General features: G+C 40.0%; 3 protein-coding genes across 9 annotated transcripts in view; 1 reads left to right on the plus strand and 2 right to left on the minus strand.

The window, feature by feature from the left end:
- zbtb20 (zinc finger and BTB domain containing 20) overlaps nt 1-1268 on the minus strand; it is a 117078-nt gene extending 115810 nt beyond the window's left edge. Inside the window, exon 1 of one of the 3 annotated variants that reach the window (XM_017702910.2) lies at nt 795-1268. The gene's annotated coding sequence lies outside the window, so the exon portion shown is untranslated. Of the gene's footprint in view, nt 1-492; nt 711-794 lie in introns of those variants that run through there. The other 2 variants (XM_017702909.2, XM_017702911.2) reach the window with 2 other exon arrangements.
- A 497-nt stretch (nt 1269-1765) lies between these two features.
- tex55 (testis expressed 55) lies at nt 1766-6948 on the plus strand. 5 transcript variants are annotated; one of them, XM_017702870.2, is made up of 5 exons: nt 1766-1961; nt 3109-3235; nt 4546-4729; nt 6370-6432; nt 6850-6948. In XM_017702870.2, exons 3-5 carry the CDS (start codon nt 4589-4591, stop codon nt 6907-6909), a joined length of 264 nt encoding a protein of 87 aa, XP_017558359.1. In that variant the 5' UTR covers nt 1766-1961; nt 3109-3235; nt 4546-4588; the 3' UTR covers nt 6910-6948. The 5 variants fall into 5 exon arrangements, with proteins under 5 accessions (XP_017558359.1, XP_017558360.1, XP_017558361.1 ...); XM_017702871.2 differs by having other exon boundaries at nt 1766-1957; XM_017702872.2 differs by lacking the exon at nt 3109-3235.
- A 1048-nt stretch (nt 6949-7996) lies between these two features.
- Nucleotides 7997-25034, minus strand: part of arhgap31 (Rho GTPase activating protein 31) — a 50750-nt gene continuing 33712 nt past the window's right edge. The window contains exons 6-12 of the mRNA XM_017702913.2: nt 23359-23501; nt 18760-18967; nt 16396-16520; nt 15067-15123; nt 13250-14092; nt 12736-12902; nt 7997-11824 (exon numbers count right to left, since the gene is read on the minus strand). Of these exons, the coding sequence (XP_017558402.1) occupies nt 9578-11824; nt 12736-12902; nt 13250-14092; nt 15067-15123; nt 16396-16520; nt 18760-18967; nt 23359-23501 (3790 nt within the window). The 3' untranslated portion in view covers nt 7997-9577. The remainder of the gene's footprint in view (nt 11825-12735; nt 12903-13249; nt 14093-15066; nt 15124-16395; nt 16521-18759; nt 18968-23358; nt 23502-25034) is intronic.

A 25034-nucleotide genomic window follows, 5' to 3' on the forward strand; every position in this document is an offset into this window, starting at 1 on the left:
GCAGCAGCAGCAGCGTATTTACCCCCCGGTTTTGGGGGGGAAATCTTTCGGGATTAAATGGCGATTTAGGCACGGCTCGAGCACGCGCGCGCTCTCAAACATGCCAAAATAAAACACACATGTATCTCGCAAGATGGCTGAGATCAAACCCAATTTACAGCCGCTTTACACGCGGCGAGACGCGCCTCATCACCGCGGCTTTTACGCAGAGCCTGAGCGGAGCTTTATTCTCCCAAATCTGTTTTGGCCGGCTGTACAAGGGAGTCCCAGCCTCCCCTGCCTCCCCTGCCTCCTCTGCCTCCCCTGCCTTCCTCTCCCTTCTTCTTCTTGTTCTTCTCCTGCTCGCGAGCCCGAAAAACACAGTGCGCAAACGTCAGCCTACAGTATTACGCGCGGCGCCGAAAACTCCTCCAGCGCTGAGAAAACTAGCCAAAAAGTGCTCGGAAAACCGAGCGGGAGAAGAGAGAGTGGCTTTTTCTTTCCTTTTTTTACCTGAGACGTCACTTCACTTCAGTCAGTCTGCTTGAGAAGTGCACGAGCCCTGTCCACTCCTCTTTCCCCCCTCTTTCTCTTTCAAAAAAAAAAAACAAAAACAAGTGACAAGTTTCTCCACAAAAAAGACGAACGTCTATCCGCGTCCACCGCGCGTCCTAGCTAACGTTAACTGCTATCACTCTTCTTATAAATAGCACAGACAGATAGTAGTAGCATTAAGCAGCCTTCTTCCTCCTCCTCCTCCTCCTCCTCCTCCTCCTCCTTCTCCTCCTGCTTCTCTTCAACGTCTTATTTCTTACCTGCTTGCTCCTAAAGAGACTGGCCCACAGCGTTTCACAGCTTCTCCGGTTTGTTTTGTTTTTTTTTTCCACCTCTCTCTCTCTCTCTCTCTCTCTCTCTCTCTCTCTCTCTCTCCCTCACTCACTCTCTCTCTCTCTCTCCTCCTCTTCTTCTTACGACCAAGCTTGAGTTTTTTTGGTTATTTTTTTTTCTCTTTTTTTTTCTTCTTTTCTTTTTTTTTTTTATATTTTCCCTCACTTTGCTTCACGTCTCACTTCCATCTTCTTCTTTCATCTCATCAATAAACACACACGCTGCAGCCTACCTTCCTTCGGAGAGAGGGACCTCAAAAGCCCGAGTCCGGCGGCGCCCTCCCATTTTTTCCCACCATTCGTCGGAGGGGCCGAGGCAGCCACGCCTTTCCACAGGCGATTGGGAGAGCGCGGGGCTCCTCTTGACGCGCGTAGGCTGGCACTGAGATCGTTCACGGCCACTCTGCCCCAATCGCGGAGCCGCACGCCCTCCTCTTTTATTTAATTTTTTTTGGGGGGGGGGTGTTGGAAGGAAACTGGCTCCATTGTGGGCTCTGAAAGCGAAACCACCCCCCCCTCCTCTTTACACGCAGGTTGTTGTGTCTGAACCGTGCATCTATAGTGCCCCCCCTCCCAAAAAAAACACCTCCACCGGATCACCCCCCCCCACAACCTCGCCACCCCACCGACGTCACACACTCATCATCACAGAAAGTAGAGCAATGCATATGCGTGCATATGGACGGTAAACGCTGAGCAAACTCCCCTCAAGTCCCATCTGTCCCATTCAGGGGAGGGAGGGAGGGGAGGATGCGAGGGGGGGGGGGTTGGTGGTCAGACGTCTGAGCATTAGACCACGTCTATCGTGTCATAGTTACTTTAGATTGGCCCAGGCCTGCGTCACTGAGACCCATCCCACGCGCGCATTGGGCTACAGCGGTGCCTGTCAGTCTTCACGGAGAGCCAACAAGCTAGTCTGCTCGCGCCGAGCCTTTTTACTTTCTACGCATTTCTATTTTCTCATTTATTTATTTATTTTTTCCCCTTAAACCGTCCCTAACTGACCTCAAGGAGGCAACGTAAGAAGAGGGGCTGGCGGTTTGCTCGACCAATCAGAATGAGAGACGAGACGCTGAACTTTTTTCGTGCGTGTATGTAAGTGTGTGTATATGTGTGTGTGTGTGAGTGTGTGTGTGTGTGTGTATATATATATATATATATATATGTCACTCTTAAAAGAGTAAAGGCACTAGAACCATTTGCATTGGTTCTTCAACATGACACAGAAAGCAGCGCTGTATGTTCCATGTGGAACCTCTTTTTTGGGTACCAAGCCTGACAACGTATCAGTACATGATCGGGAAGGTTCTATATAGAACCATATTAAACATTCATGATGAATGATCAATAGAACCATTCCCCTTAGACCCACAGAGCCACATACAGCACATTCTCCGTCAATCTGAAGAACGGTTTCACCACGCAAAGAACCATTTAAGCATGCGCGTGGTTCTAAACAGGATCTAAATAACTGTATTTTTAAAAGAGTTTAGGAGAGCCTCTTTTCTGCTGCTGTATAGAACCACACAGTGCGTTCTCCATCGGTCTGAAGTACCACTTCACCATGCAGGGAACCATTTAAGCATGCGAGTGGTTCTAACGGTTCTGGGTTACCAAGGAGCGCCGCCTTTTTTTAAGGAGTCCCCCTCGCCTCCCCTTCACAGAGTGGTTCTGACTGATACAACATAATGCAATAGTGGTCGAGACCCTTTCCACACACACACACACACACACACCGCCCCCCCTTGTCTAGACAGTGACAGGTGTGCGTGCAGTCTAGACGAGGAATAATTCAGAATTTGTAAGCGTTCACATCTTCAAAACGCGCCCAGATCCACAGCAGCGCTGGATCACCGGCCAGCCTTTAAACCACCGAGGACGAGTTACATGTCGCCGCTGCGCCGTTTAAGGTGGAACGGAAAGTTCTAGCGAGACGGTAACTTCTGCCCGTACAGAAAGAAGTCAACTTATCTACGCACAATGCTCGTTTGACCTTGACCCACAATAGTAAAGAAGACAAACAATCGCTCTCTCTTTTTTTTTTATTTATTTTTTTGGTTTGGTTCTTTTCGTGATCATTTTATCCCGCCTTTCCGGTTTTGCTCACAGCTGGTTTCCTTGATTGTGAGCGCCCCCTGTCGGCACGAACGCGCGAATAGCAACGTCTTATTATTTATTTATTTATCTTTATTTATTTATTTCCTCTGTGTCTCCCCCCCCCCCTGCCCCCCCTCCTCCGCAGCCTGGGTTCACGAAGGGACACGAGCACCGTCTGCCCTACATAACGTGCAGGCGCTGTAGGCCGTGATGTCAGCTGAGGACGACCGGCAACCCAGAAAACCCGAAAACCCTTCTGCGGTCTCAACACGGTGTTCCGCAAAAACACTTTCCATCGCAAAATGCTTCATACATGCCGCTTCCCAGAATAAACAACCGTATAGGCAGACTGCACGCACATTCAGTAATCAGGCCAAGACCCCCTAGTCTTTTATAGCTGTTATGCGGTGGGTTTTAATCATAAGATCATAATAAACACGTCTAATATTATATTATATTATATTATATTATATTATATTATATTATATTATATTATAATAAGCTCTTACAAAATATTCTTCTTCAATGGTTGTTTAGTAAAGGCGGTGGTTCTATTTGCATGGCACAATGGTTCTTCAAATTGATGCATGGTTCTACCATAGCACCAAAAAGGGTCCTACTATTTTTACGATGCTTGTGTAATGTTGCAGAACCCTTTTGGGTGCTGTTTATACCATCAACCCGTCAATCTGAAGAACCATTTCACCATGCAAAGAACCATTTTAGCACGAAAATGTTTTTTTGAGTGTTCGTGGTCCTAAATAGAACCATTCCACGTACTACAGAACCTTGAGGAACCAATTTTTTTAAGAGTCTTTTTTATATGTATAGTATATTGACTGATTGTCTCGCAGAATAAACATGATATTTTTTTGTGTGAAAATATGTATTAAAAAAAACAACTTTTACCTAAATTTCGCGAAGCCGGGGCTTCATCGAAACAGCTAAAAATGCCCTCATCACGCGCGACGCGAAGCCTTACAGGACGGGTGTTGGGACAGGACTATTTTTTTCGCACCCGTATTAAGTCAAGTCCCGCCTCTCCTCCTCCAGGATTGGCTAGTAGGCCGTCTTACCCCAGAGCTCTGATCCTCTTCAACGTTCTATCCCCGCCCCTCGTGCGCTAGTATTGGCCAGCGCTTTCGCCTTTTAGAATGGCGGGATGATGGTGAGTGCAACAGCCAATCCCAGCGCAGGAGGCCGGTGCGCATTAGGCAATCGCAACGCACCAGGGCGTGGCTTGTAGGAATACGGGTGCGGGGGAAAAAAAAAAAACTCGCCCAAATTCACTCGCCGCTATTGTGTCTCATAACGGCGGTGACGTCACCCGAGTCTCTCGCGTACGGTTGCCAGGGGTGACGGCATGACATTTCAGACGATAAAACAAACCCCTCAGAAGCCAAACTGAGGACACTGAGTTAATCTAGTTTTTTTTTGTGAGTTTTTTTTGGTTTTAATTCAGACCTAAACCCAACAAAGTCGTCTAAAAGGTAAAAAAAAAACCCACTGAACTGTTGAGAGACCGTGTTGCTTTTGCTTTGCCTGCTCGGGCCTAGTTTTGATCATTTTTCTGCACTTTTAGTCTTTCCTCAGACAAAAACAAAGAGCTGTAACGTGACGTTGACATGGAGGATTCAGACACAAGAGAAAAAGTGCTCAAAACAGAAACTACGGACAAAACCATGCGTCCCTCAGAGGCCTACACGGACCCTTATGAGAGGTGTGTAAGGTATATGGAAAGCCACAGTATCCTCCAGATATTCCAGGTAAGAAAATATAAGGATTTATGACGATTCTTAATATTTACTTCAGTGCTGTTTTTGGAAAAGAGTCAAGAGAAAAATGAGAGTTTGCAGTGGTCACTGAGTGCTTTACCATTCGTTCTGTCCATATATTACACTGAACTTACAAATCTGATCTGTGGCAGTTCAGTTTATTTATTAGTCCTATGCAGGTTAACACAGGGTCACTGGTACAATGGAGTGTTTTGGACGAGAGACACCGGTCAGCTCAGCACTAGTGTGTGTAATAAAAATGTAAAAATAAGAGAAACAATTAAATGAAGATGGAATGAGATATAAGCAAAATAGAGTCTTATGCTATTAACACAGGTGAATATAACAGAATCGCACAATGTGCTTGTATAATGTAGCAGCAGTTATGTTTATTACTTTATATAAACAACATATGAATGTCTAATTAATGGCATATATTAACCTATATGAGCTTCCCTTACGTTTAAATTAGATCTCGTCACATATGGACATACGTGCAACATGCAGGCCGTGACATAAATTTCAGCCATATATCACCGTGTACAAACATATATGTGTAAAAATATTAAACATTACTCATATATGGATGGAATATATCACTAATATGTCACGCTTCGTGTTGTATACGTTTTTTGTGTTTAAATTTCATTTTTTCGTTTTTAAAAATGGGTCAGTGTCTGTATCGGATATACGCTAGATATATAGTATATATGTGATCTCTATTTTAGACATGTATGTGTTCATCATATAATCCATATATAGTGCATTGACAACCATTTCCATTGGTTGAAGCTTATATGTACACTATTTTAAAATATATACTCTTTATGATATATGTACATTTATGGCCACGTATCAGATTTCCATATGGGTATGTCTGGATTCATTCATTTGACAAACTGATCATACAGATGCTTAAATAAGCTCATTTTTATGATAAGGAAATAAATATGAATCAAATCTAGAGACAGCAAGTTAAGGTAATATACCACTTATACCAATATATGTTGACATATATGATAGACAAGCATTATGTCCACAACTAAACAGCAGTCTTCCTGCTGTGTTTTAGTTTTTATTTCTATTTTCTTTTTATTTATGCTTTTCAGGACCTGCCTTGTGCCATTTAGGCCTGCTTAAAAGTTTAAAATCCATAAAACTGAAATATAATAGTTATATGTTAGTTTCCTTTTGCTGAAAACGTGTTTTCTGCCTGGTTTGCACTTATAGTACCATGTAAGGTTGCCTTTGGTGTATTTTTAAGAGAAGAACACAGAACAAAATGAGTTGTGTCATATTTTTAAGACAGCAGTTGCACTCGGGAAGCGTGTGGTCATCAACCTAATGCTAACTGGCATATTATTAAACACTGTGATGTTGTGATACGTGAAAAAATATAATATTTCATTTTATTTTTATACATTCTCCAATATATCATAACATGACAGTATTTGATAATGTGTAAATTGTCATTAATTATCATGATATTGAATTTTTACAACACCGTCCAGCACTAGGATAGTCGCACAAGAGGCAGGAAGAGGTCAGGACAGCGCTAAATAGGTTGGCAGTACAAACAGTACAGGCCTCAGCCAGAGCTGGGCTCATTTTCTCTTTTGTCTGCTTATCAGGAAATCACAGAGAAGCTGGTTTATGACATGCCAGATGACCCCCTGCAGTTTATTTTTGAGCAGGTACATTTTTTTCTGTTAAATTGGACATAAATTAATAAAGGAATGTGTTAGCGCTGTGGGCGTGTTACACATTTCACAGACATGAAGCCTTGTCTTAGATTAAAAAGCATTTTGCAATGAAAAATCCACCCCAGCCCTGTAATTTAGTGCAGGACTGGGCTTAGTTCTGTGCCTGATAGACTGACCATGTGTGTAATCCGTTTACCGGATGTTTATAAGACATGACTGACATCCTGAATTATTCTGGGCTGTACTGAGAGGCGTAAGCTGCACGGTGTGTTTTATTTGTTTTATGAATATTGAATATCGTAGGCCTTTTGATATTGTACACTGCGTAGTCAGTATTGTATATCGTAGGCCTTTTAATTTGTGTAGAATATTTTTGGGGCAAACCAATTGTTTTTACTGTCTGTCTAGGTCCAGGAGAAGATTAGATCTCGCGAAGAGTCCAGCGTTAAAGCTGAGAAATCTGAATAGGTTTCTCAGGAATTGGACACAATAAAGACCGTGCTCATATTTTTGCATACTGTCATTTTTTCATATTTGCATCCCATCACGTTTTGTGACTTTGCACAACCATATTTGAGAAATATGAGGCCTATTTGTAAGCGGCTCAAAGAGGCCAAATAGCACTTGTTGCAAGTAGACCATGCTTCAATATCATTTTTGAGCCAGAACGCAAAGTAATAGGGAAAAAGTACATTCACAGGATACCCTTCTCGAGCCAAGGTATATTTTTGCGTGTGTTTTATTGCAGTTGGGTGGATGAATTTGGCATCCAGGTGGAGTGAAAAAGCAGATCTATTCTCTGAGCATGATGAAAGCAGTTTTGTAGTAAGAAACTGGCGGTACGTTTGCCATGAAAAGGGAAAAAAAGGCTGGCTCCCACACTGTATTCAAATTTGCATGAGGGTTTTTGGCTGCAAAAGTAAAGGAAGTCTTTGTTTGTAGTAGGTTCTTCTTTCAGTGTATCACTCTGGTCATCATCCTTGGCTTTGAAGCTGCATCTGCTGTTTCAGCTGTGACACATAAAGCCCGGTTAAGTACATCCTTTCTCTCTGATTTAAGGGGAGCCAAAAAACATGGGGCTAAAACAGAGACACGTCTGTCAGCCCTGGTGGATTAAGCACGAACGAGAAACGTAGTTTGGTGCGTGGGGTTAGAATAGTCAGAATGACAATTTGACGATGTGTTTTGTATGTAGAATTATTATGAATCTCAATAAAGCCTGATAGTCATTGTTGCTCACAAATGAGTTGGATGTGCATTTGGACTTTTTAATGATTTGCCTTATCAAAGCTGTCAGTGCTTAATTGAATGTCCATTGGAGATTTACATTTGATTGATTTGGAAGTTTGCCTGTTTTTTTCATTGTCATCTCACTGTTTGCAAAACACCATTCATGCACATTAATGCACAAATAGAGTAACGATTAGATCTCAACTTAATACAACTGCAAATAAATGAGCTACAATTGTTCTGTATTATCTCCTTGGACCAGTGTTTTAAATGCGCCATGCACTGCTTTATATTTACCTTTATATTCAACACAAGGACATGTTTATACAGTACATATTAAGTTTATTTATTGTTTTTGATATATCGGGTGCATATAATAATAAATCCACTTTGAGCGATACAAAAAAAAATAGATTACAAAGTTAGTATTCTTTGGTTACAGTTATAGACAACATACAATTTCTTTTCTTTGTCTCAGTACAGGATTACATATATATAATGTACATTTCTAGAGAACATGTGTGCTCAACTTTCTTCAACCTTGCAGTTTCCATGTTTTAGATCTTTAATGGTCCGTCGTTCATTTTCTTCCTAAAAACATCTGAAAATAGTTGCAGACACCAACCAACCAAACTTAAAAATCCCTCCTCACAGCAGAAGCCCTACTTATTTTCTTATACTATGTATAAGCAAGCATTTCTGCTCTCTACAAAAGAACCACAGGACTTTGGCATCTGCAGAACTTGCCTCAATATCATGTATCAAAATGTACACTTTTACTTGTAATAACAAATGAGTTGTTTTATACAACGGAAGAAGGTAAAAACTGGCAACATCATTCAACATAAATTGCATAAATAAATACGTTGGTTGAATTTCCAGGCAGTTTTTGTACAATCAAATCATCATAGTCAGAATTTTGAATGATGACACATATTTAAAAGTTGAATTGCATGACATCCTTTAAATTAAAGCTCCACTTTTAATACATCTTGCAAATGGAAGATTCCAAGCAGCAGCTATAACAGTAACTCAAATTCTAACGAGTGTAAATCAGTACTTTGAATCAGGCCAGGTGCAAGTTAATGCATCTTAATCTGTCTATATGTATAACTATTGTGCATCAACACATTCAGTACTTATAACACTGGATATTTGGTGGGCACGTTTGATATGTACAACACTGGAAACAGAAATAAGAAAACAATAGGAAATACATTTTTTTCAGCTTAGCAGAAATGAGGAAGAAAACAAAAGAAATTTGAGCAAAAAAAAAAAGAATTAAATGGCTTTTAAATTTTGTTTCTCCCCTTTTTTCTCTCTTAAAACACAGACTTGACATAATACTCTAGGTAGATGTGTTTCTGCCTTTTCGTAGGCAATGTTCATCATTCAAGATAAAAACCCAGAGCCCATTTGTTTAAAAGTCATCCAGTTGCATTTTGGATCCCAAACAACAATCCCTGAAATGGATATGAAATGGAAATTAAATACTGACATTGCAGGTTTTAATGCTATTTGGATGTCTGATCGAAAAAAAAAAACATCCCCTGGGGATTATTTGTTTCATGTAAAATTTCTGCATATGTCTGATTGCAGAGACATCTTTGGCACTTCAGGTTCGTAAGAGCAAAAAAATGTAAAGGCTTTCAATGCTGCATTCCTAAAACATTTTCTATTTATCTTTTATAGAGGGTAGAAGTGGCCTCTTGTGACATTCCTTACTGGCAGCAGCATTTTACACCCAAGCCTGATACTTAAATTTCTGTATTTATCATGGCTAGAACTTGCAATTCCAGAATGTTTATACACTATGAATAATGTCAAGCCAACATCACACTCAGCAGTTAGATGCTGATGCATCCTGACCATGATGTGAATGTTATTCACAAATACAATTCACAGGTCACTCGATCTGCCGGTTACTCCTGCTGTCAAAAATCATAGACCTTCTCTGGGGCTGGTAAAAGCAACTGGTAGAGGTCTCCAGCCTCTGTCCACTCTTGGGCAAAGTCATTTTGTTTCGTAAGGTGACCCCCTCTGGTGTTTTGAGGTTTTCTGCTAGTTCTTTCGTGAAGACATCAAGTGGTGAGGTTTCAGTAGGACTCTTGATGGGTGACAGAACAAGTTTGCCATCTTCCCCCACTGGATGATAGTCCATAATAGGGAAGGGAGGGCTGAAGAGAATAAGGCTTTGAGGCCTTGGCCGATTCCGGAAGGAAGATCTTTGGAGCAAGGTGGATCGTTCTGGTCTTGGACAGTCCATGAAGGAATCACCGTTGGCAGACCGCTTCCTTCTCAAGACTGGTAGATCGGGGTTTGGTACTGGCTTACAAGTTTCTGTAGGTCTTTCAATGGATGCCTGCCTTTGGATTCTTGGGACTGGTTCACAGTTTTCCCTTTCCTCTTTGCAATCTTTTACTACCTGGAGAGGTACAGATTCTGCTTTCTCTACCTTGACCTTCTCAGGTTCCCTTTCAGATCCATTTCTTTTTTCCTGATCCCCTGACCCCTTCTCAAGAACTGGATGGGGTATGTGGCTGTACTGAATCTTGGGAGGTATAACAGGCACAGCTTTTGCTTGGCATGTCTTGATCATGAATGCGGTGCGCACGGAAGTCACACTGACTGGAGCGGAGTTGCGTCGCATGGGTGCTTGTCGATCCTTCAGGAACATCTCCAATTCCAGAGACAACCCATCATACTTTGTCCCAGAAGGTGTTACTGACCCCTTTTGTGAAGTGGAACCATCTGCAAGATCGAGGTTCTGCCGGTTCGAGATGTCCCTGATGCACCGGTGTCCCAGATCCAGATTTAGGGAATATGGTCTGTGTTTTGGAGCAATATTTTCCTCATTTCTCTCTGCAATGCAGGGCTCATGGGATATCTGTCTGTGAAATCTTTGGGAAGATACAGAACTTTTCTGTTTTGGGGCACCAATGTTTCTCTTTGGCATTCTGGTAGTCTCCTCCTGGTGGGTGGTGGTCTTAAATGGTGCAAGCTGTGAGGTTTCAGGATTAGTCTCAGCCTTCTCTCTGATTCCTTCAAAGTTAGCACCAAGAAAAAGCTCTGTGACCTTTGCGAGACTACGTTCATCCACTTCTGCCTCTTTGGCTTTGGCAGAAGCACTAATAGGTGCAGGGTCAGATTCTCGGGTCTTAGGAGTATTTTCTTCTGGTGAAACTGTGATGTTCCCTGATAGAGGTTCCTCCTTTACAACCGTCAAAGGATCAATGTTAAGTTCAGCAGATGCTTTTATTTCAACTGCTGGAACCGGCACTGACGTTTTAAGCGTGGGGAAAAGATCCTCCAGTTTTGGTGAGTGCAGGGGGCTAGTCACCCATTGTTTGGTGATGCTCAAGTCCTCCCAGGGTTCCACCTGATCCAATCCAGCCAAATGACTTCCCCACATGTCCTCATCATCATGATGTGAAATTTCTGCAGTGAGACGTCTTTCATCCAAGCATTCTGAGAGCCTCTCCATACTTCCCTTTACTTTAGCTGTTAGATCAACACTAATACTGTTAGTCTTCTTCTTATCCTTTCTGTGGCTGTCCTCCTTTGGTAAGTGTACATTTCTGTCTGCAGGGTTTTTACGACATGGTTCTATACCACTGCTAGAACCAGAAGACTCCCCCGTAACGATGACTTCATTTTGCTTCACTGAATGAATACAAGTATCTTCACTGGAAGGCCATGGCTCAGTATCTTGAAGAATATCTGTCTCCTTTAAATGAAAGAATGGTGAGAGTTGCAGCTTGTTTGCCATTTGGTCCAGTGATTCAAAGGAATCCAAGCTCTTGTGATCGTTTTTAACCTCACTGCCGTCCAGGTAATTCCAACCAGTGTCATTCCTTGATGATCTTTCTGGCGAAGGCCCCAGCATTGTGTTAAAAACAGTAGCACCTGCCTGATCCATCATGAGACCTTTTGCAATGTCTGTGAAGTGTCCCTTTGACGATACTGGCTGAGTAGGTAAACTGCTTCTTCTTTTAGCTTGAGCATTAAAATTGAGAGCACCATCATTTCCAGTGATTCTGGTCATAGAGCCACTGGCTTTAAGCTGATCTTCCAGTATGTTTGTTTCAGGCTCTGTGATCCGGAGCTCATGATGCAAATTAGGCCACGGCTCCTGATTGTTTGACACAGTGTCCTGTGCAATGCAACAAAAGGGATGTTAGTTTAGATTGGGATTTTGATACATTGGGTAACATTACATAGTATTCAGTATTCACTGCTTCTGAGTATTAGAACAAAATAGAATATAGCAAAAAATAAAATGTATAAAACAAATAACTATAACATTGATTACAATTACATTGACTGTAATGGTGTTGCATTATTGGAAAAAAATTTGGAAGCAGTGCACGTCAACAGGTTTGGTAGCATGGCTATCTGACATTTAACAGAATAGAATAGAATACAATAGAATTAGTGATGCACCAAAAAGAAAATCCTTGGCCGGCACCAAAATTCAGGTCATATCGGGCCAAAAACTGAAAAAAGCTGAATTAAATTAAATGTCAAGCAATAGGTTCAATTTTTAAGTTAAACTTTGTACTAATTTTTCTTTGTGTAATTTTTTTTCATTATTTAAAAAAAACAGGGGCTGGTGGGGAATTCTCTATTTTTTTTTTGTATTACTATAGGGTATTCTGCATATCAAATCTGTAGTGAAGACATTTTTCGGTGTTGTACCCTCACATGACTTTTCATGAACAGATATTATAATTCTCTTGGCCAATGTCTTTCAGGGAAACCGTGAACTAGTTCGGCCCAACCACCATGTTCACTGTTGATCTGCTGCTGCTCAAACTGTTTAAATGCAAAAGGTGGCAGGAATATACCATGTTTTAAATAACTATTTTTCATTTTCACTAACAAATGTCTAGTCTTAGATTTTGACACTTTGTTGTAGGCTTTCACTGCATCCCTACAAGAACAAAATTTACTTTTTAGGAATTGTGTGGCATTTCAGTCACAATGTTAGTGCATTTAACACTATAGAATTGAAATAAGTGAATTTCTTCCATGTTACTATGGTGCCCTCATTGGCACTCTTACCAGTTGGTCCAGCTTTTTGGGCTCATTGAGCTGTACTGGTTTGGTGTCCAGTTCTTTCCCAGAGGATTGAGACATTTCATGAGTCTCTGTAGCTTTCGGCTGAGAAGACATCAAGTTGTCAGGCACTTCCACACTTGCAAGTAGTTCCTTCACCTCTGCATCCCTGCCTAAAACAGAGGACAGAGAAAGAACATCTTCATTAGCAATGAGCTTTGCATTCTCACCAGATCGATGTGGACATGAAGATTTGTTTAAGACTATTGAAAATCTTATTTGCTTGTTTGAGTTGTATTTTTCCACAAATGCTTCCAGCAAATGTTTTTGTAATCTTTGAAACAACAAATGTTGTTTACTGTAGGGCCTCATAGGCAGTAGGCTTGCAAAAAGCTCATTACAGTGAATGAAATCAATTTTGGAATAGGAATAAGCATCGTAAAAACATTATCAGTAAGCGTCAGATAAGCGCTTGCACACATCTGCATTCGCACGCTCACACACACTCCAACCATCTTACTCTCTGCCACTTTATCAGGGGGGACCTCCCTGGTGCCCCTCTCCACTGTTTGACTCTCCTCCTTCTCCATGGGGACAGAGCTGCTGTTGCTATAGATACTGTATCCACTGCTTCCACTGCTGTCACTGAGAGGGAACTCTCTGTATCCAATGCTCCCAGCGCTTCCCCCCAGTGCTCTGTCCCTGTCTCGGAAACCGAAACTTCCCGCGCTGCTGGGGACCAACTCTCTGAAGCCAGTGCTACCCAGGCTCTCACTGCGGTGGGGCTCTGGGGGACCGGCCTCTCGAGGCTTCAGAATAGAGCGTTCTCCCAAAGAACGATCCCGCTCTTTCCCTGCCACCCTGCAGGGGGTGCTGTTGGAACTGATGACGGCGGACACGCGCAGCGGCACGGATACAGCAAATGGCTCGGAGATGTTCAGGGCCTTGCGCTGATGCCGGGGTGACGACTCCAGCGGGAAAAGGCTCCCTGGAAACGACGGCCTAGAGGAACCGTTGTGGGCTGAGCCAGAGTACAGCATCCGTCGGTTTTTGGGAGACGTGGGCTGGCAGGCGCCCAGGTCGTCACCTTTGAACACCTTCAGCTGTTCGGGAAGAGCTCTCTGCAGTGGGGAAGATGAAGAGGAGGAAGAAGGAGGAAGAGATGAAGATGAGGTATTTGGAGCCCCTCGCCGTTTCATGCCGGGGCTACCCCCGATGACCCCGCTGGCTTTCTGCAGGTCAAATTCCCACTTTGGATCCTGCTCGCTGGGGTCGTAGTTGATGTCGGAACCCAGAGTTCGGGATTTCACCACGGGGGCGATGAATCCATTTGCTCCTCCAGCAGATGCGGCTTTGTCATCATCTGAGTGGGAGCGAAAATGAGGGAAATTAATGACAATTGCGGCATTGAAGTTAACTGAGGTTTTATTCGGGTTTTGAGCATTTTGTCGCTGTTGTGAAAAACTTTGTCTCCATTTTTGCCAATTTTTTTGCATCTGTGAAAAAGTCAAGTGACCTTCTGCATTGTGTTCACATTTACTGATGAACAGACCAATAAAATGGTATAAAATTACTTAGAAAAAAACATTGTCACATGAATTTCCATTATAAGTTGCAAATGCTTTTCTGTTCTTCTGTTTAAACATTTGCCATATAGATTTTAGAAAGGCCTATGAATACAGCCTTCTGTAAAACTTCATTTCTGTGTAGACCTACTGTCCTTGGAAAATCTTAGAACAAAATACAGTACTGCTTTTTAAAATCAATACTACAAAATCAACCCGATGCGAAAATGTATGTTTTTATTATATTATTTCATGTTTCTGGTCATATCAAGCATGATTCACCATGTCATATCATACATTCTTTTTTTCATAATCTTTGATTGAAATATCTTGCCTTCACCTCAAAAGCACCTTACATTTTTGGATTGCGTCACTGCACACAAACAGGCAAGGAAAAATAATGGTAACCTCTAAGTTTCACTCGCGATTACATCACAGCACAAAAGGAAAATGAGCTATGATTCCCCATTAATGCTGACTTTTAATGCTGGCTGGAACGTACACAGGTCTGATATTCATAAAGAGGCTTTTCACTGGAGACTTTAAGGATGAAATGGGGATATACCACTTCACAGAAGGTAGTTAAACATCAATGCATCGTGAATTCTGTGATTTTTCAATAACATATGCACAACCAAATATTTCAGTACGTGCATAATGGAGCCTGTATTTAGCACAGCAGGTTAAATACACACTCCATTTGTCTGCCTGACACTCAGCACTGAGAGAGTGGGGCTCAGTGATCAGCTGGTTTATGGCTCTGTAGCCCCACCTGTTGGCAGAGAGCAGAGGGAATCCATGCTCTTTGACGGTCGTATCCCAGTCTTTTCTGTGGAGGCAAAAAAATAAATAAATACAGTTTTACATTTCAAAAACACATCTGCTTAACACCATGTCAAATTACACATTATGCATTTGTTAATGATGTGTGACTGCACATCTTATTAGATTTTTTTCAGAGACCATTAACAGAAAACGCACTCCGGGTCCATTTTAGTAATGGAAAGTCTCACAGCACTCTGACTCACAAGGCCCACAGATTTTCACCACATATATTTTTTTTTTCTCTTGAAATTTTGTTTAGGCTGAAGAGGATAAAATGATTCATATTTCCACTGCCCTGCCTTTTATCCCTGTTTTCTTTTTCTATCACTCATTTCGGTCCAGATCCCCTTTCACAGAGAACACACATGGACTGCAAAACATATTTATTAATAAGTGGAGCCATTCAAATCTTCTGTTGCTCTGCAGTGCTTCATTGTTTCATAGAGGTCACTCACCGCAACCTTCGCTGCTATCAAGGTGAAGTAAATTACCCTGTATACCCTCAAGACAGGAGCAAGAATGTCTCTATAATAATGCTATAATTGTAAGAATTATTACACACTTCATGCTATTGATTTAAAATGCTATAGCTGGCATGGTTTAATTAATTAACTCTTTTCGTTCAATGTTATTTAGTGTATTTTGCAAAGTGCCTGCATTTTTCTATATAAAATGACCCTGAACTTCAGTTAACAGCACACTACACATGCATTTAGTGTGCTTGCCGAGAGCAGCCAGTTTGCTTATATTTAAATAGCTGCAGTATTAAACCACTCATAAAAAGGCAGAGGTCAAGTAAAGTCTACATTAATAAAAACTTATTGTGATACAGGTTGAGCCAATAGGTCTGTTGAGGTATATTAAGCATCTCCTTTTTTAAAGCAAAAAGAAATAAATAGGATAATAAAAGGATAATAAAATCCTAACAAGACCCCACGTGCAGGATAAATAGGGATTTATACATTTATACTTCAGCTAGAGTTCAGTATCTGTGAATTAATCAGCAACTGAATGACTCAATAACTACGATGAATTCCTTAGTAACTAATGCAAGTTATTTAGTACTTGAATTACAGTGAATTCTAATGTATAATAATGAATTACTCAGAAACAAATATGTATTATTAGGTATTGACTACAGATAATTCAGTAATCATTATGCATTATTTAGTAATTATTATGAATTCTTCAGTAATGACTACAAATTATTGAGCATTTACTATTAACACACACACACACACACACACACACACACACACACACACACATACTGTACCTGAGATGTTTTGTGCTCTCATGAATACACTCCCATTGCGACTCAGCTTCCCTTTGGCATCAGTGACGGATCGGCCCAGGCTAAAGATGGCCTTCCACTTCTTTGACTTCCCAGAGAATTTTCTCCTGTTGTGAAGATTTACAACACAGATCATCTTCCCAGCCAGAGATAAAAACATCGCACATGCCACATCTTAAAAGAAAAAAAAAATTAAGAGGATTTTACACTGAAATTAACTACATTACACACTTAACTTTTTTTTCAGTGAGGATATAAATGTATATGTCTCATTTCATTTCAAAGATTACAGAGTATCTCTGTGTTGTAGATGATGACCTCTCATATGTAAATCTTAACCCAGTGTCCATGTATGTGTGTGCATGTGTTGTGTGGCGGTTAGTGGGAAGAGGGCATGTACATGTAGATTCTTGGGAGTAACAACAACTATAGGATTATGTTAAATTAGACATGTACTTGCACAGAAGAAGGTGGAGTGTGGCTGGTCTGTTTGAGTGTACTAAGCCTCACTGCTGGACAAATTTACACCCGAACAAAATAGCATGCTGGTGCTTCTATATGTATTTTAGGGTGTGCGAGTGTGTGTAGGTGTGTGGGGGGGGGTGTGTTAGGCAGGGATACAACAGGCTATAGCTTATATACAGCAATTCAAAAGATTAAATGGGCACCAAAATGTCTAGTTATACCTAAATATATAATTTAAATATAAATGTGTTATGGCTGTATAAATGCATCTAAATGTGAAGATCCAACAACATTAAATCTGTAATGTTATAATCAATAATAATATTTTTTAAGAGTCAGCGTCGTTGCTTTCATGTTCTCAGGGCATCGGGTCTGTACACTCTCAGAAAAAAAGGTAGTAAATTGTCACTGGGGCAGGGCCCCTCTTGTCACTGGGGTGGTTCCCTCATAGATACATCTCAGTACCTTTAGTCAGGGAACATAACTGTACAATAATCCACTGAAATTATACTTAAGTTGTAGTGACTCCACACACCCCGTCTCGTCTCCAGGCTTTTTATTTTATTGTTCTGTTTTAAAACATTATGTTATGAAAAGGTACAAATACAAACGTTTCACCTGGAAAAAACTTATCTAAGGTTCACAACTGGACCTTAAAACCACTGTTGTACCTTTGAGGAAACACTTACATTGTTTGTACCTTGCTGAATGAAAAATGTACATGCGCAAAACCTTTATTTGTAACAGTGTAGATCAGTTCTGATCAGGTTATTGTAATGCTAAAGCGACATATGCATTAGATGTTACTAGTTAAGATATGACTAAAGAATTTGTGATGCAAATTTTGCAGTTAACTAGTGTTCAATAAGGACTTCATTAAGACACAAACTTAATACACAAAACCGGTGCGACAGTCCTGGTCCTAAAATCCAAATGGCTGAGCTGTGTTCAAAGCTACTGTACAATACTTGTGTATATATACACTATATTGCCAAAAGTATTTGCTCATCTGCCTTCACACGTATATGAACTCGAATGACATCCCATTCTTAATCCATAGGGTTTAATATGATGTCGGCCCATCCTTTGCAGCTATAACAGCTTCAACTCTTCTGAGAAGGCGTTCCACAACGTTTAGGAGCGTGTTTATGGGAATTTTTGACCGTTCTTCCAGAAGCGCATTTGTGAGGTCAGACACTGATGTTGGACAAGAAGGCCTGGCTCGCAGTCTCCGCTCTAATACATCCCAAAGGTGTTCTATCGGGTTGAGGTCAGGACTCTGTGCAGGCCAGTCAAGTTCTTCCACACCAAACTCGCTCATCCATGTCTTTATGGACCTTGCTTTGCGCACTGGTGCGCAGTCATGTTGGAACAGGAAGGGGCCGTCCCCAAACTGTTCCCACAAAGTTGGGAGCATGAAAGTGTCCAAAATCTTTTGGTGCTGAAGCATTAAGAGTTCGTTTCACTGGAACTAAGGGGCCGAACCCAAATCCTGAAGAACAACCCCACACCATAATCCCCCCTCCACCAAACTTTACACTTGGCACAATGCAGTCAGACAAGTACCGTTCTTCTGGCAACTGCAAAACCCAGACTTGTCCGTCGGATAGCCAGACGGAGAAGCGTGATTCGTCACTCCAGAGAACACATCTCCACTGCTCTAGAGTCCAGTGGCTGTGCTTTACACCACTGCAGTCGACGCTTTGCAATTGCGCTTATATTGAATGAAATTTAATCAAACAAAATTGTGGAGTTTTTCATGCTTCATTGAATCATTTCCTAAATGTAAATGATGAGTTTTGAGATTGTGTGTTTGTCAATTACAATCAGTTTGTGTGTGTCTGTGAAATATTTCAGCGTGTATTAGGCTGAGTGGCTCACTTGTTCTCAGCGAGGTCGATGACAGTGTGGTACATGGCGGCCGTGCTGGTGTCCGGCAGGCTGTTCTCTCTCTGCCGTTCTCTCCTTGCCGGGTGGTTTGGGCTGAGCGATCGAGCCTGAGCTTCCTCCAGACTCATCAGCTTCATCGGCCCACACTGAGTACTCGCAGGGAGGGTGGCATACTTCTCCACACATGTCACTCCTGAACCTGCAAACACACACCAGAGTCAACCAGAGTCAAATATACCACTCACATAGTCCACCTTAACATCCAGAACCTGGGCAGGATTCACAAAAGACCTTTTTTTTACGAAAACAAATAATAGAAACACTAAGAACCTCATTAGAACACTGTAAAAACTTAAATATTCTTTTAGGAAAATAAAATTTCAGGAGAAATTCAGAAATTGTTTTTGTATGCAGGCTGTAGGTTATTCATCACATAGACTATCAATAAAATATTACATTTTACAGATTTGCAGAAATTATACCTTGTTTAACTGGTTATTCAGTTTAATCACATCAGCACAGAATGAAGAACAAATTCAAACCATTCAACAAGAACTAGACATTATGGCCGAGGAAACGGCCAACAGGAAATGTCTTCCTTGGTTTATTTTAACAACCATATGTTATGAACCCTATAAGAAGTTATGATCGAAGAATCTTGTCAATTCATACAGTCTAAGACAAGTGAGAGATTTTCTTACGGATATCATTTGCTCTTATAACTGTTCTCAAGAGAAAAGTCCAGAAAAAGGCAATCCCACCAGTGTTTCTAAATTCAGTGGTTGAAATGTAAACAGTGTCATTCAAAGTGGTTTGATGCAAAATTGTGCATTTGTAGAGGAACTTACTGACACTCATTTCTTTACAGTGGTGCTGATAGGAACCAGGGGTCACAATGTCTACAACACAAGTATAGCCGTTTTATTTACTGTCCAAAACCACAACGTAGATGTGTCTGCTGAGGTTTTTATACGTAATGTTGATGATGGTAAAATAGCTGTAAATCTGTAAAAAAAAAGAATTTTCTTTGGGGACTACTTTGCCTTAGAACACCCTTAATGTATCCCTCCACCATGAACTGATCTTCAGTTAAGAATAAAATGATTACAATAGGTTTTAGGCCAAAACGTATCTCTGAACTATTGTAAAGCGACTGCCTGATGTCTCAGACATTCATAGCCATTTGATGTAGTAACTTTCTGTGATGTAAGTTTTAGAGGCCTTAAAGTCTTCAGACATCTGGTTCCTATCACCACCACTGTGAACAATTCTGACTCACTAAGTTTCTCTGGAATTAAGCATTTTGTACCAAACCACTCTGACTTTGTATACATCTTAACCATTTAATCATGCATTTTTTTTGAAAGAGTTCCCCTTTAAGAAGTTTTGGAGGAAGCGGAGGACTAAATTACCTCACTTTGTTTCTTAACCATGCAGTTAAGAAAAAAGGCATATTTAATTTCCAGCCTCTGGTTCCACAATAGTATTGCAGCACTGAGATCATTTTACAGCAATTTTTTGGCAAAAACATCTCGCTCGCACAGTTCCCCCTATCTTTACCACAAATGTAATCAGTCAACAAAGACATTAGGTGTCTGAAGCTTCTTTAGTTTTAACACTGGAGCTATGAGACAACTGATTTTTAGAACTGATGGTTTTAAAAAGAATACACTACCTTCACTAAAGATCTCTTAAAGAAACATCTTTTTAAGATGCTAATGACAGCGCACTGTTATTTTTAAACATGGACCAGAAGTACAGACAAATTTCAGGCCTCAAGATGGCAGCTGCTACTGTTTTTAGCTATGCTGAAGTACTTCAGTCCATGTTTATGGAGAACAGTGAGTCAAACAGTGTCAGAAACCACATAATCAAGCCTATTAGAGGTACTGAACATCTCCAGACAGTTTGAGGTTACTGTGAGGAATCAGCCTTGCAGTAAGCATGACTTGGATGTGTCTTGGATGACCTCAACTGCCAAATCAAATCACGTTTATCGCCACATCACATTTACACAGGTGTGAAGATCTTAGGTGCGTAACCCCCCCGTAGCACTTAAATGCAAAAATAAATGAAAGGTATTTTTAAAACTGTATACACATTAGACTCTAAATATACACATTAATATGTACTAGCTTTGCACCAGTATTGCACCATTTCCAAAGTAAAATAAAAGTTATTACACATTTACACAAGTTACACATTTCTGAGGTTTATATATATATATATATATATATATATATATATATATATATATATATATATATATGCTGTCAGAAAAAAGCTCACATCTCCATTTTTGTGTGTAAATTTCATGATGAATGGAACAGAAGAAGCGTCCCAAATTTACTTGGAGAAACGTCTCGCAGTCATTTTGGAGGTTAAAATAAAAGGTTTTCTTCTGACAACAGTGATAATAACTTTTTATGAGAGAACCTTTAGAGGTGGACGTCTGGTTCTTATCACCACCACTGTGAACAGTTCTGACTCTTAAGTTTCTCTAGAAGCAGAGCATTTCAGACCAAACCACTCTGTATGACTCTGTTTACATCTTAACCATTTAAGAATTCAGAAAAATCGGTGGCCCTTTAAAATCACCACAGCACAAGTATCAACTTTAAACTTAAAAAAACAGGCACTACCAAGGCTCTGTGTTGGTTGCAGTAAGGCTGGAGATAACACAGGCATACTAGAGTGTCTCATATTATATATATCAAGTTTCCCTCATAGTGACATGCTACCATATTTTGCAGAATTTGAATTAAAGAATTATAGATTATTATTATAATTATAGTTTATTCTATTAGCAAGAAATACACACATACTCAGAGGCTTTGTCTTCATTCTCAGTGACAGCTAAATATAGCTTTATATATGAAATGAATGGACGACCTTTGCAGACTGCTGTACGAGCTCATTTGCCATATGTTAATTCAATAGATCAGTTACAGCCACTGCAGAGTCTGTTCTAAGACAAACTTGCATACAATTGCTCATATGCAGCCGTTACCTGTTTGTGCTTCGTGCTGGACCTCTGCCCATTGTTTTTAGGTTATATTTTTGGCTTCGGGTTCTCATGTCATTGTATTCAGGCCTCCTCCCCGAAGAGCCTTTTTCTTTTAGCAGGACAATTGCAGCAGGTGAGCTGAATTAAAGGCCGCTTTATGCTTTTACAATAATAAACTGATCACATGGTCACTTGAAGTTGAAGGGCGAATTGTAACTCCTTAAATTCATGGCCAGAACATTATACATAAGAAAAATAAAGTTGTAGAAGAGAGTTAAATTTGTCTAATATGTTTGTAAGCAAAAAAATAAACCCACAAGTGTCTCCAAAAGGACAACTTTTCAGCAGAAGGCAAAAACGTTCTTAAATGTTATTGTAAGTCAATGTAAAAGCAGTTTTATTCCCAGCAGTTTTAGAATATGTCCATTCATCATGAAATTTTCATGCACAGGGAATAGATTTCATATATATATACGATTTTGTGCACAAACAGAAAATGGATACTTTTAAGATCACATTTGACTGACAGCTGATTTGGACGGACTCTGAATATGAGACTACACTAAAAATTTAATACCACCGCCAAACAAAATGGGCTGTAAGATGTTTTCCAGACTGGCTGGAGCAAAACAATATTAATACTGAACTGGCAAAAAAGACAAAACTGAGCTAAACTTGATATTTTGGCAGTTTTATGGCTCAGTCTGATTTGCTCACACACTGAAGATCAGACTACATGTTTGGCGAAAGGTATTGGGTTCATTTCTGGCTGATTCCAGGTTGTTTAGGTTCTTCTGTCACAGCTGCCGATTGAAAAGCTGCTCAGTGGTGATGACGGTTTGGAAATTTAGTGTAAGGAGCTGGAGAACGAACCGGCTGTGCAGTGAGTGAGTAGAGCTTGTTACTCTGACGTAGCAATAAGCTGGAACTATAATTTGGCAGAAGGAACTGCGAACATTAAAACATATTAAACGCAGTGTTCATGGCCCAATTTATTAATTTCTTACTTTATTTACAGTTCTATTGCTTATATATTTATATAATACAAGATATGGATAGAAGATGTACAAGATGTCAATCTAGGTTTTCAGGACAAGGCAAAAATGTCCTAAAATGTTAATGTAAGTCAATGTAAGAGAAATTTTCATGTAACATGTTGGGCAGCTGCTGTGCTAAAATTATTTTTAAAAATAAAATTTTTTTGGACAGGAGTGATATTTGGCTTATGATGATAAGTTCTTGTGACAAACTGTGAAATCTGTAAGGATCTTTATGAAAAATATAATTAAATATGATCATTTATGAAAAGAATTAATATCAATAAAATCTCAAAAGTCTCAGCAGATGAGTGTAAGTTCTTGTGACAAACTGTGAAATCTGTAAGGATCTTTATGAAAAATATAATTAAATATGATCATTTATGAAAAGAATTAATATCAATAAAATCTCAAAAGTCTCAGCAGATGAGTGTAATGGGTGTATAGGAACTAATCAAATGTAATCAAATCAATAAAAATGTACAGCTTAAGACAAAATAATGCTGGTTTTAAGAACAATGTAAAGAGAAAGTACAGATGTTTGACCTTCTTTAGGCTTGTACGGTGCGTCTCCGTGGTTGAAGATCTGCTCTGTGTGGTTCAAGATGAACTCCACCACCGACTGCTGCACACGCACTTCCATGAACGCCTCGTCACCATTACAGGAGGACACCTCGATCTCCTTAGACCTGTAAAAACAACACGGCAATACAGAGTCTGCACCGCTAACAGACTTCAAAACCACTAAACCTCAGAATTCTGTGCTTAATTCTCATTATTGTTGGCTTACATGAGTTCTTTCTTTGTGGTGGCAGTTAATATACACATTGTAACGAATTATTGCTATTATTATTGTTATATTATCAACACAAATAAAATTGAATAGAAGGATAAGAAGTATGACAATAATAATCGCTAGAATAATAGTGACAATGATAAAGAAAGAAAGAAAAAAAGGAAAAATGAAATCTTATGTATTTGTATATTTGTTGTTTTATTTATTTATCTATTTTCAATTTATTTTGAGTTGGGATACAGGTAACACTGTATTTGGAAGGTCCACTGTAGATGACTTGTAGATCTTTAAGTATCTCAGCTTAGTATATCTTTAAGTAACGTTCACCTAAATATTGATTAAATGCAACTGAACTTGAAGTTGAGTGTGGAATATTCTAATAATTATAAATCTAATCCTAAACCTCACACTAACTCTAACCTCAAGGCAAAACCTGATAATGATTTATGTATATGTAGAGCATCTATAGCAGACCGTCCAAATAAAGTGTGACCAAAATATATAAAAAGCACTGAGAAAAAGTTTTAAACCCAGACATTCTCAGGCTTATTACAGACTAAAGCTTATTTTTCAGTAACTACAGGGACTTTAATGCAAACTGGCTGAACTACTCTTAGGTTATAGGAGTGTGTAATAAAACTTTGGGTCCATTGGTGAATCCTGGCCATTTAAGGGCCTAAGCAACCAAGAAAATTGTTGCTATAAAAAAAATCTTTTTTTAAAAAAATGTTTTATTTAACTGGGCAGTTTTTTTCATGAATATTAGAATAAATACTACTTACATTATTACATTAAGTATGATTTTATGTACGCATATCAGTGTGTTTGTTTAACCATTTAAACACCCAGCCTCCACAAAGCCCAGTAATATTTGTAGTTTTCGTCCAACTTGCTTCATCTGATCAACACTTCCTTAACCCTTGTGTAGTGTTCAGGTCTGTCGGAGCCATTTTCAATGTTTACAAAAAAAAATCATGTGTTTTTTTTTTTAAATAGATTTTCTGTGAAAAGCATTTAAAATAATACATTTTTAGTGCTTTCACACTGTTCACCCCTCTCACATTTATATTACACATGTGGTGTTGGGGTGGACCAGTGGGGAATAAAAGTGTGGACATGCTGTGTCCTTCACTCTAACGTGGCCTGCTGCTAGTGTGTGTGTGTCTTTGTGTGTGTGTGTGTATGTGTGTGTGTGTGTGTGTGTGTGTGTGTGTGTGTGTGTGTGTGAGGGTGGAAACATAGACAGGCTGCTGACTGGCTACAGCTGCTAAAGGAGAACCCAACGCTGGCCACTTGTGATATTTTAAACATCTGCTATTTTTACATAAATTCTTATGGCTATACATTATTGTTTTTTTTATTAAAAACAAACAATAATGTGGTAATCTGGTGGGTCCGCCAGACCTCTGAGTAACAGTACCACACA

Source organism: Pygocentrus nattereri, chromosome 23 (assembly GCF_015220715.1).
Source record: "Pygocentrus nattereri isolate fPygNat1 chromosome 23, fPygNat1.pri, whole genome shotgun sequence".
NCBI classification, from domain to species: domain Eukaryota; kingdom Metazoa; phylum Chordata; class Actinopteri; order Characiformes; family Serrasalmidae; genus Pygocentrus; species Pygocentrus nattereri.

Bases quoted from the DNA above. Each gene is read 5' to 3' on its own strand.
- tex55 (XM_017702870.2), top strand. From the start codon at position 4,589: ATGGAGGATTCAGACACAAGAGAAAAAGTGCTCAAAACAGAAACTACG. The intron at 4,730-6,369 runs GTAAGAAAATAT...TCTGCTTATCAG, and splicing joins GTATCCTCCAGATATTCCAG to GAAATCACAGAGAAGCTGGT. The intron at 6,433-6,849 runs GTACATTTTTTT...CTGTCTGTCTAG, and splicing joins TGCAGTTTATTTTTGAGCAG to GTCCAGGAGAAGATTAGATC.